This window comes from Loxodonta africana, chromosome 9, assembly GCF_030014295.1.
Source record: "Loxodonta africana isolate mLoxAfr1 chromosome 9, mLoxAfr1.hap2, whole genome shotgun sequence".
In the NCBI taxonomy this organism is placed as follows: Eukaryota; Metazoa; Chordata; class Mammalia; order Proboscidea; family Elephantidae; genus Loxodonta; species Loxodonta africana.
Window position 1 is genome coordinate 94329036 of NC_087350.1, and position 12331 is coordinate 94341366.

The 12331-nt window shown below is 39.3% G+C and overlaps 1 protein-coding gene across 2 annotated transcripts in view; it reads right to left on the reverse strand.

The window, feature by feature from the left end:
• Positions 1–11141, reverse strand: part of DMRTA1 (DMRT like family A1) — a 46444-nt gene extending 35303 nt beyond the window's left edge. Inside the window, exons 1-2 of one of the 2 annotated variants that reach the window (XM_064290424.1) lie at positions 10475–11141; positions 5982–6230 (exon numbers count right to left, since the gene is read on the reverse strand). In XM_064290424.1, the coding sequence (XP_064146494.1) occupies positions 5982–6230; positions 10475–11132 (907 nt within the window). In that variant the 5' untranslated portion in view covers positions 11133–11141. Of the gene's footprint in view, positions 1–1650; positions 6231–10474 lie in introns of those variants that run through there. The other variant, XM_003407649.3, reaches the window with a different exon arrangement.
• Between the last annotated feature and the right edge of the window lie 1190 nt (positions 11142–12331).

A 12331-nucleotide genomic window follows, 5' to 3' on the forward strand; every position in this document is an offset into this window, starting at 1 on the left:
AACGGAATAAAATTTGACCTTTACCTCATACCACATACAAAAAATTAACTCAAAATGAGTCAAAAACCTAAACATAAGAGCTAAAACTATAAAATTCTTGGAAGAAAATATAGGGGTAAATCTTTGTAACGTTAGATTTGGCAAAGGATTCTTGGATTTGACATAAAAAGTATAAACAACCAAAGAAAAATGGATAAATAGGACCTCTTCAAAATTAAAAACTTCTGTGCTTCAAATGACAAGATCAAGAAAGAGACAAATACAACCCACAGAATGGGAGAAAACGTTTGTGAATCACATATCTATAAGGGATTTGTATCCAGAATATACATAAAGAATTCTTACAACCCAATAATAAAAAGACAGACAACCCAATGTAAAAATGGGCAAAGGATACGAATAGACATTTCTCCAAGGAAGATATACAAATGGCCAATAAATACATGAAAGATGCTCGACATCATTAGTCATTAGGAAAATGCAAATCAAAACCACAATGAGATAACACTTCACACCCTTCAAGCAGAATGGTTAGAATTAAAAAAAAAAAAAAAAGATTAACAAAAGTTGGAAAGTATGTGAAGAAATCAGGACCCTCAGACACTACTGGCGGGAATATAAGATGGGTGCAGCCACTTTGGAAAAAGCAATCTGCCAGTACCCCAAACAATTAAACACAGAGTTGGCATATAACCCAGCAATTCTACTTCCCTAGAGAAAGGAAAACACATCCACACAGAAACGTGTACATGAATATTTATAGCAGCATTATTTGTAACAGCCAAAAGGTGGAAACAACTCTAAAGTCCATCAACTGATGAATGGATAAGCAAATTGAAGTATATCCATACAATGAAATGTTCTTCAGTCATAAAAAGAAATGAAGTACTGATACATACTACAGCATGCATGAACCTTGAAAACATGATGCTAAGTGAAAGAAAAACCAAAACCCAAACCCATAGCCGTTGAGTCGATTCCAGCTCATAGCAACCCTATAGGATAGAGTAGAACTCCCCCATAGAGCTTCCAAGGAGCAGCTAGTGGATTCCAACTGCTGACCTTTTGGTTAGCAGCTGAGTTCTTAAGCACTGCACAACCAGGGCTAGTCACAAAAGATCACATGTTGTATGATTCCATTCATATAAAATGTTCAGAACAGAGAAATATATACACCAAAACTAAATTAGTGGGCAGGGGTTAGTGGTGGGGGATAGGGAATGATAGCTGAAGAGTATGGGGCTTCTTTTTGAAAAGATGAAAATGTTCTAAAATTAACTGTCTTGATTAACACACATATCTGTGAATATACTAAAATACACTGTACACTTTAAATAGGTGAATTGTATGTTATGTGCTAGTGGAAACGTCCAACAATCTAGTAGAAGCGGGACTGCTAACGGCAGAGATCCTTCAAGAATGGAGATTTTGGTCGGCCCACCAGGTGAGGAACCACAATCAGCTGAGACATCTGCTGGGTGCAAAGAGAATATGAAATGGGTAATGGCAGAAGGAAGTTATCGCTGAGTAGGAATTGACAGCAAGGGGTTTGGTTTTGGTATGATTCTATGATTAGTTGCAAATATGAAGGTTCTATACTTTTGAGCATTTTATTTCTAATTTTGATGTAAGTGTATTTGTGTGTGTATAATGTCAACAAATTCGTTTTTCCCTTCTCCTATTTCCCTGTTTTTTAATATAAGACTTTTTAATGGTGATCAATTACATGTTTTAGGATTAAAGTTATAGGATATTAAAAGGGAGATTTAACTCAAAGAAGAAATGAACATCACCCAAAGATGGGTATTAAAAAGTAGAGTTCTATGGCTAGATCACTTCCAAGTGCACAGTTAGGAATCCCTAAGAGGTGGGGTTCTAAAATCTGCAGAGTCCTTTGTCTCAGCACGAGTTGCAGAGAAAGGCAATAAATCATTTGACTCACATCCTTTGAATGATCCGCTCAAATCCAGCCCATTTTCAAAGACTACCTGAAAGAGACCTTAGACCAGGAGGCCAATCCAGTTCTGGCAATAACTCTGATCCAGAGAGCCCTGGGGAAGCGGGGGTTACGTCCACACCAGATTCTGCTGAAGTGAACAAAAGTCTCTTCTTTACCTAATTCTTTCACCATGGACCTGAAATTTGTTTACCTCTCAAACCAATGGAATAGACTTTCCTTGACAAACTGCATGGAAACTGATGTTACCCCTCTTCCCTTCCACCCCTGGTGAGTGTCTTAGGGGTTTAGGCTTCAAACAGTATCCAACGGCATAAATGTCAAGATTACAAAGAACTCAGTGATGTACAACATAGTCAAATTATACCAGCATTGGTTTTTAGGTTGTTTTAGTACTCATGGCACTACAGACTGTGAGCAACTTGAGGCAAGGTCCTTTGTCTTACTGACCTCTTTATCCCGTGTCTGGCACAGCACCTGGCACAAAGTAGGTGCTTAATATATAGTTGTTGAATGAATGAATTCTTAGACTCATTCTTATCTTTTATTTCATTCAGTCAGTGAAAAACTTTTATTTATGCACCGATTATGTACCACAGAGCCCTGGTGGCACAGTGGCCAAGATCTCTGCTGCTAACCAAAAAGGTTGGCAGTTCAAATCTACCAGTGGCTCCTTGGAGACCCTGTGGGGCAGTTCTACTCTATCCTATAGGGTTAGTATGAGTCAGAACCAATTCAACGGCAATAGGTTTGGTTTTATGTACCACATACTGTACAAAGCTATGAATGAACAAAACAGACATGGGTCTTCCTTTCAGACCTTATTCATTACCACCAGCAGCCACTGTCCAGTTAATTCCGATTCACGGCGACCCTTTGTGTGTAAGAACAGAACTGCGCTCCACAGGGTTTTCAATGGCTGATTTTTCAGAAGTAGATTACCAGGCCTTCCTTCTGAGGTGCCTCTGGGTGGACTTGCACCTCCAACCTTTTGGTTAGCTGCCAAGCACGTTAAGCCTTTGCATCACCCAGTAACTCCTTTGTAGTCTAACTGAAATTGGTGAAGTAAGCAACTTTCACTCCTATGACACACTATTTCCATAACCTCCAGGGTCGACAACACTACTTCTGAGCCTCAGTTTCCTCACATGCAATTCAATGGTTGAACAAAAGGGCTTATTCTATAAGGTTCTTTCAGCTTTAAAATTATGGTAAAGCACAGTGAACGCATAAAGCATTATATGTAACTTTTATATACTACAAAAACTTTTTAAATTTGAAGATTATAAAGTTATTTTACGAATTCGAATAATTCCCAAAATGAATGTTCCTTCCAGTTCAAAAGCAATTCAGTTTCTCAAACGGATACATGCACCTCATGTTATAAGCCACATAAAGAATCCAGCAGCTCTAGCGCTGAGGTGTTATTAAACCAGGTCTGGCATATAATGTAACTGCCTTAAAGTGCAATATTTTATACTTGGTATCCTCCATGGAATCCAGCCAGGACTTTTTGAAAAAAACAATAGCTTTCAATAAATCAATTAATCAAATGGAAACAATTTAAGAATCACTTAATGTTCTATCTTGAATGGCATTTCGGAGATTCGTTAACCCCTTGAAATTGTAGGCAAAACACGTGTTTGTGGTCCATTTGGTGTGGAGTTCTTTGATCTCAAAGAGACCTATTAACGAAAACAGTTTATTCATTCATTATATATTAACTCAATATTAACTGCTTGCCAGGCATTGTACCGTGGTTTAGGCTTAGAACTTAAACTGATTTTATAACAAATTAATGCTGAACGCACCCAGTTTTTCCAGGATCTGCTTTCTCGTATTCACACCACTACAATTAATGTACACTCTGCTAAACATATTTACTTCCTAAATCAGCATCAGATAATTTGCAGTAATTTAATACGTTGTTTGCTGGTAAAATATACTTTAGGAATATATTCTTATTGGCTTCATGGAAAATCCTTCGTGATGGTGGAACTGATAAAGGTAGAGAGAGAGAAAATATAACTTAAAACAATCTTTAGTAAATCGCGTTGCTCAAATTGTTTAAACCATCTTTGGTTCATCAACTGTCCTACAGCACGGCTGGGTTTCCATTTATCCCTAACAATAATAATAAAGCTACTGTCCTTTAAAAAAATGATGACACACGAAGAAAACCTCAAAAAATTGTTTTGTAAGCAGTTTTCTTGGAGATTGCCCACTGATGGAAAAAAACAGCTTCCAAAGGCTCCACAAGGAGAACAAAAAGAATGTTTAAAAACTCAAGAAAACCTAAAATTTAATGGCAAATTTTTCACTTTGGAAATCTTATGCCTCTCCTCATTGCATTAAGCATTATAAAGCTAGAGTTCATCAATACTGACATGACCAGATATTTTAATATTCTGAAGAAAATTATCTTTGAGGAGTGTCATATCCTTCTCATCAACACATGGAAAGGGATATTTGCCTAGACACAGGCATACGCACACTCAAAGATAAAAAGTTCATACACAGTAGATGTTCACTTTATCATATGAAATTTTCCATGTAACATGATCCAAAAGGGCTATTTCAAAAATGATTAGATTATACTATTTAAGTTCCTTTTAATGCCTACGGCTATGAGGTTTTTTTGTTTTTATGGCTCTACTGGAACTGAGTTGCAATTAGTGATAGTGGCCAGGAGATGGCGTATTCTCATTTTCAAAAATTTATTTCTTAGGTGGTTGGGTAATTGAATGTTCATTTTAAAGAAAAAACATTTTAACAGCACTTGTTATCACAAAAGGCAAATATGAATAAGAAACAAGACATTCAGAAAAACAAGAAATTCCAGTTACCCAAAAGTCCTACTTATATCTGATCACTTATAACCCAGTCCAGATCACTTATAGTCAAATAAAATATTTTAAAAATATTTTGAATAGTTTTATTTTTTCCTGTGAACAAGAAACAAAAGAGCAGAAAAAGTTTTAAAACTGTAATTATGTAGCAATATCTCAATTTTCCAACTCTTGCTTTTGGCTCACTTTATAGTATGCTAGATTGCTTTATACTTACAAAAGTACTGTAAAACTATATATTCCATTTTCCGATAAAATAAAAACAAGTATATTTTTAAAATAGGAATTTTACAACTGATAATTTCTGAGAAAATTTGTTAAACTACAAAGATTTCCTAATATAGCTTTGTTCAAGGCACATATAATGTTCAAATATTTCTTTCACTTAATAAATGCTAAAAACATCTGTTCAAATCTAACGTCTGTTCTATTGTGTATGGAAAAAATAGCATTTTTAAGGACTAACAATCCTCTCACATATATATTGTAATACATTAGTAGATGTGGGGTGTGTGTGTGTGTGTGTGTGTTGTATGCTTCTAAAAATACTCTGGGAAGGGAGACTGGGCAGATACATTAATGACTGTCTTGATTCAGTCTGGAATACAGTCCGCCACCCATTACTGAATCTTTGCTGGGAAGGTAAGAAGAATCCCTAAGCATTCCTGAAAAAGAATAATCCAAAGGTGGCCGGAAAGGCAATGCAGGTACCAATCCAGACGTTAGGTAGGGTGACATAAAACCAGATAGCCCTCTTCCTGGAGAGGAATATGCCACCCGTAATGGACTGATACCTAGTCTAGGACTTAAACTGTAGAGATGCGAATCACCTCCACGAGAAGCAGAAGTGGTCTGAAGAGGAGAGAAAGCTGATTTATTCCCTAGAGCTCCAAAACCAATTCCAGCTAGATTAAAGTTAGGAGCTCTCTGAAAGGCTGTAGGTCCAGATCCTCCTGAGCTTGCCAACTCCCTGGTGTCTGACTTGTGTTCTTTCCCATTTAAGACCTGTTCAATGGCTTGGACCACATCCCCTTTGCAGGACTGTAGAATGCCTTTCAGTCTGCTGTGCCTGTAACTTGGGAAAATCTTGGTAAGGATATCAAGAGGGTCTCTTTGTCTTGAGGACACTGTGGGAAGGTGGGATCTGGGAGCAGTAAAGTCTTTGGTCCACTCACTTTCATTTCCTGATTCCACCTCAGAGGATGACAAGGACCTAGGGCTCTCATCACCTCCTGATTGTTCCCCAGGATGAGGAGACAGGGTGTTATCCTCCTTGTTTGTATTTTCTGAACTAGATGATCGGATGTTTTGTTTTCCAAGGACACCATTAGACTTGGGAGACGACCCCAGGGAAAGCTGATGGGATTTGGACGCTGCTGCTTCTTGTCCGCTCTGGTATAAGCCACATTTACTTGTTTTTCGTTCTGGAGAAGAGAAAAAAATTAATCAAATACATGACAAATCTTCCAGAACATGGTACTGTCTACTGAAAAAATAATGCTGGGTAATAATTCATTCACTCAGAGTAATACTTACTTACTCTAAGAAATGATAATGAATAACTCAATTTTAAAGGATCCTTCTGAAACGCAGGTATTGGGAAAATGGAAAGATGCTATTTCTTATGTCATTTCACGATCACTAAGTCATATAATATGTATAAATGTAGCAATGATTTAAGAATTTTTTAAGTCATATAATATGTATAAATGTAGCAATGATTTAAGAATCACAAGATAAGAGTCTATTGTTAACCCCAAACTATTAACCTAACACCACAGTTGAACACTGCCCCATCTTGGCAATTTGAGATTTTCCTAGGTTACCCAAGTTTTGTTTTTGTGAGGTGCCACTGAGTCAATTTTCAACTCCTAGCGATCCCACGTGACAGAGCAGAACTGCCCCACTGAGTTTTCTAGGCTGTAATCTTTACAGAAGCAGATCACCAGGTCTTTCTCCTGTGGAGACACTGGGTGGGTTGGAACTGCCCAACTTTCAGTTAGTGGCCAAGTGCTTAACTATTGTGCCACCAAAACTCCTTTTTTCATGACTAAAAAAAAAAAAAAACTAAAAAGAGCTAAATAAAACTATTATGTCTAGATAAGAAAATGAAAGAAGAAATCATTTTAGTTTGAAAATGAATGTCATATTTAATCACATTAACTGGTTTCTTATGCTGACATTTCAAGTCCCAATTAAGCCACCTGAATAATGCGAGGAAATAACAAAATTGTTCATTTCATTTCAAATTCAAGCCAGTAGTGATTACTGTGACAGTAATCTCAAATCGTACTACAGCTTGCATATTTATTTCATTTTATGTGACACATGACTCATAGTTGGTATTTTTCATAATTATTTGTAAAATATGTACTTTTTTCCAATCCCTAGGATATATCAAGAAAATAGTTTATACCTCTGTTGTTTCTAAAATAAAGCTATAAACAGCACTACTGCAATCTGTAGGGATTTTCAAAGTGTTTTGTGAAAACAACATATTAGGTATTTGGTTCAAATCATACTCCCCCAATAATAAGGGAAAATGATCTAGAAAATATTTTTATATAAAAATCTGAATTTTCTTCCTCAATATGTTGAACATATGAATATTAATAAAACAAGAATATATTTAATATCCTTTTGCCAGGCTAATGCCAGGAAAATAACAAAGTTACACATTAGCTAAGTAACTTTTATTTCGGTTTAAATTTCCTCTTATTCAATAGACATATGTCAGCTCTATTTCCATGAGAAAGGGTAAATTATCCAGAGGGTTATCCAGAGTATTTCTGTCAAATTCCTTTTTCTACAAGGTAAGTGCAATAAAATGTATACTGCCTATCTTTTCATATATTAGATGCCCATTTAAATATCCTCTTCGGTGAAATGTGTATTTGGTCCCTTTGCCCAGTTGCCGATTGAGCTGTTTGTTTTGTTTTTTGTTTGTTTGCTTGTTTAGTTGTTTGATTTCCTGTTAAGTTGTAGGAGTACTTTATATATTCTGGATATTAGACTTTCCCCTCTCACATAGTTCTTAAAATTTTCTCCCAATCTGTATGTTGTCTCTTCACTTTGTTGACAAATTCCCTTGATGAACAAGAATCTTTAATTCTAATAAGGTTCCATCTATCTATTTTGTCTTTTGTTGCCTATGCTATTGGTATCATGCCCAAGAATCCATTGCGAGAACATTAGGTAGCACACCTTGGAGAAGGTACTCAATGTCACTGAATTGTGCGTGCAGAAATTGTGGAAATGGTGGGTCTGTGGCTGTGGGTGCTTTCACCAAAATTTAAAAAATTAAACTTTATCACAAAAAAAAATGTATATTGCTTAAAGCGAGGATTTAAAACTGTAATCTGCAATAACCCTATGTTTTCTCGCATTTTCTTAAGGGGCAACCCTAACTTCTAAAGGAAGGTCTACAGTTCCTTTTTAAAGTAAAGGAATTGTGTATGGTTTAGCACTTCGAGGGTCAAAATGTTATCATTATACCAAACATAGGACAAAAAGAAAACAGAAAAAAAGATGTGGTTACTCCAAAATTACAAGGGCTCTATAGAATTTTCAACTTGAAATAAAACAAGAATGCTTTTCTAATGACTAGTCTGTCGAGTGAAGACAGATAGGCATGGACCTCCATTCCAGTTTACTTACAATTAAACATGCCCCTGAACATGTAAAAATACAACAGTCTCATCTCTGCAGCAATTTATGCATAAAATAATTTTCTAGCTATTGTGTTCATAAAATGCTGACTGCGTAAGGCTATTTAGAAAACAGGGTGTCTTTAAAATATCATGATAGCCTTTATATAATCGCTTTGTCCTCTGAACTTCTAGAGTTTGTTTTACTTCTTCAATTGCTTTTATCACTGTATATTAAACCTTGTATTGTAGTTTTTGGATACATATAATTCTTCCCCTTTTGAATATAAGGTTCTTTTTTGTATTCATCTCTGAATCACTCAGTTAGTCTTTGTCTAATGACTGAGTAAATTAAATAGATGGCCTTACTACAGTTCATGAATATCATGTAATAGGAGGCAATTGAGGTAGCCTTTCAAAAAGTGGCTTGCTCTTATAGGGAGGTCACCTGAGGCAAAGAATAAAATAAAATAATAAATTCTACAAAACAGAACGCTTTGGTTATCAAAAAAAAAAATCACATAAATAAATGTCTTTCTGAAAAGGCCAGTCATATATCACTATCAACTTAGTTTGAGGAATTCTTTCTTTTCCTTTAAAACAGTTTTACTTCATAACTTTACTCTTCATTCCTCTTTGATCTTTCATAAGAAATGTTTAAAGTTCTATTTTTTTCCACTGAAATAAAATAGAACATGTTCAAACAACAGGCAGAGGCAAACAAACTGATGTATGTCTCATTTAAATACAGACGATCTTTTTCAAAAGTATAGCCTGTGATCTGTTAATATCTGTAATTTGTTTTTCTTTGGGGAAACGCTTTCATTAATAACTTACTGTATCATTATCGCAGAATTCCATATGATACCACTCGTCTCAAACTGATACAGATATACTGAAATGGCATTTTCACTGCTAATAGGCCCTGTGGAGGACTATGAAATTTGTTAAAATTCAGTGGGATGTACATTAACAGGAAAAGTTAACTTGGGACTGCCTTACCCAAAAAAACTTTTTTTTTTTTTCCTAAAACTCAAGGCTACTTTTTCCAGTGCCACACAGGGGATAGGGTAAAAAAGAGAAGAAAGTCAAAACTCCTTTAATAAGAAAGCCCCAATACTGGACTTTGAAATTCTTACCAATGCTTTTACAAATCTAGAAAATTTAATTTTGGGTTTTTTTTCCCCCCTATAAGAAGAGGTGAAACTTTAAATATTAGAACTTTCTACACTTTGGGAAACTGACCACAGATACAAACAGTTGCGGGGAGAGCAGGAAATGTTTAAAGATTTAAAGAGAAGGGAGGAAAAAGATTGTACAGTAGATTTCAGTCTCTTTCCTAATCTTATTGTTGTTGGGGGCCCTGGAGTTGATTTTTTATTCTTAGGGACCCCATGTGACAGAGCAGGACTGTCCCATAGGGTTTTTTAGTCTGTCATCTTTAGGTAAGCAAATACAGGTCTTTCTCCTGGAGAGTCACTGAGGGAGTCTGAACCGCCACCCTTCCGGTTAACTGAGTGCTTTAACTTTGCTTCACCAGGACACCTTCTGCTACTTAGCCAGCACCAAAGATTTGCTCGGAAGTTACAGAACTACATTCCCATCTATCAGTGAGTTTCCCAAGCAACATCAGAGAATTCACTGTGGTTTTACAGCTGAAAACAGGCTACAGAAGAAGCTCAAAACACAGCACCTCTCACTGAGCTTTTCGCTCGGTGCCCGCTTGAAGTTAAACTCAGGCAGAGAAGTTTACACCAACTTTGACAAGACAACTCCATTCTTCAAGTTGCTCATCTGTGCTTGCCCTGGCTTCCCTTTTCGTGGCCTTATCCTATCACTTCATGAAACAAACAGCAAACCCTTCCGAAGCGAAGATTATGGCTAGCAGTTTCCCAAAACTTGAGTACTTCTTTTAACAGCTTGTCTTGCCCACCTCTAGCGCACGGGCGCGGCAGCTTCTTTCAAAGTGTTTCTCCCGAGCAACGTTTTTTGTCCAAAGAGCAAATGAAAGACCAACTCACCTTGTTTTTCCCCCGGATAGTCCGGCTGGAAAACGTCAAAAGCGGGGGTCGCCAGACCACTAGCCTGCCTCAAGGCCCCCAGTCCCAGCGCAGCCACCACCGCAGGGACGCCGGCCGCCTGAGGGTCCTCGCTTCCGCCGCCTTCTCGGGAAGTCCTAGTCCCAGGCCCCGCAGGTCCAGAGTACAGGAGCCTCTGCAGCCCACGGGCCTCGCTTTCCTCCTGCGCCTGCTGCCTGCGCAGCGCCACCTGGGCGGCCATGACGCGCTGGCGCTCGGCGATCAAGGTGCACTTGGCACAAGCGCAGTCCCGCCAGCGGCAGAAGCGCTTGTGGCCCTTGAGCGCCGACACCACGCCGTGGTTTCGACAGCGAGCGCACTTGGGGGTCCGCGGGTAGCCGCAGCCCACCGCCACCATCCCTCTCTCTAGCCCCGGCGCTGGTGGGCAGGCTCCGCTCCCGGTGGCAGCGGCGGCGGCTGCGGCGGCGGCTGCCCGCAGAAAGAGGCTCGGCGGCCGGAGGAAAGCTGGAGGAACAGGCATCCCCGGGGACACCGGTAACGCTGGGGACGGGGGCGGAGGGACAGCCGCCACCAGTCCCGGGACCAGCTGGGGTCGGCCGCTACCGCTGTGGTCACTGCTGCCACACTGTGACTGCTCCATTCCGGAGAAGTCGCTGACGAGGCTTAAAACAGGAAAGCCAGCCCTGTGGGCGCTGTCCGTGGCTAACCCTGCTGGGGTGCAGGGGGCGGGGGGATGGGCCGTTGTCGCGCTGCCCCCCACCCACCCACTCACCCACGGACAAAGTTGTCCACTGTTCCCGCAGTTAGTAGGTAGGAACGTGTCCCGGAGCTGGAGACGCCAAGAGGTGCAGACGCCCAAGACCAGGTGCGAAGTTAATGTCCCTGCGCTGGAGCTTCTTTGGAGCCAGAGAAACCGAGCTACAAGGCTACCCCGCCCACTCGGCCCACTGGCCAAGCGCTGGATCCCGGGAGGGCCAGGGGCGGAGAGTGGGGACCATCTGGGAGGAGGGGCGGCGGAGGCGGTGGAAGACACAAGAAACCTTCCTTCCTTCAAAGAAGTGTCTTTTTTCCGCTTGAGTTCCCATGAATTCCCTAAAGTGTATTTTTATGAAGTTCCCTTCACACCCTCTCCCATGCCTTTTCTTAAATTAAGCAAGAATCGAGGTCTCTTCTCCAGTTCAGCTCTTCTCTAAACAAAGTTTCAACTCCGGATTTTGACTTCTCTTTGTCTTTTTTGCAGGTGAAATTTTCAGTATAGCACCACGGTCAATGCAAGTAAGAAAGCGCAGCTCCACAGGCTACAAATTTGTTACCCAGCCGAAAGATGCCTTCCTTTACGTGTGTCCCAGAGCTGTGCCAGAAGAATGGATAAATAATTAAGGGAACTGATTCATATTCAGATTCTTTTCGGGCATTCTGTTCTACTTCCACGTGCAAATTTGGATGGTGTGTATTATTATATTTCGAACTGTTCCTTCTGTGCGCTTTCATCTGGAACTGTTTATAAGCAGCAATGTGTTAACACTGTTTCAAAAGTCCATTTCTCTTGCAACTTCAGGGCAGACTTTACTGATTGATCTGGGCCTTCTGCACACACACACACACACACACTCACACACTATCCTAGAGGTTTTCCACCTTTCCTGAGCATCAGAGCTACTGGGGGAACTTTTTAAAAATATGGATGCTCAATCCTATGTATCCTAGCTTTTCTGGTCTGGGTTTTGTAAACTCCAGAAGGTGATGATAATATACAATTGAAGTTTAAAACTACCACTCTAGGAATTCCTAACCTCTTTTTCACAAAAAGATTAGTATGCAAATATTTATTGAAACTTT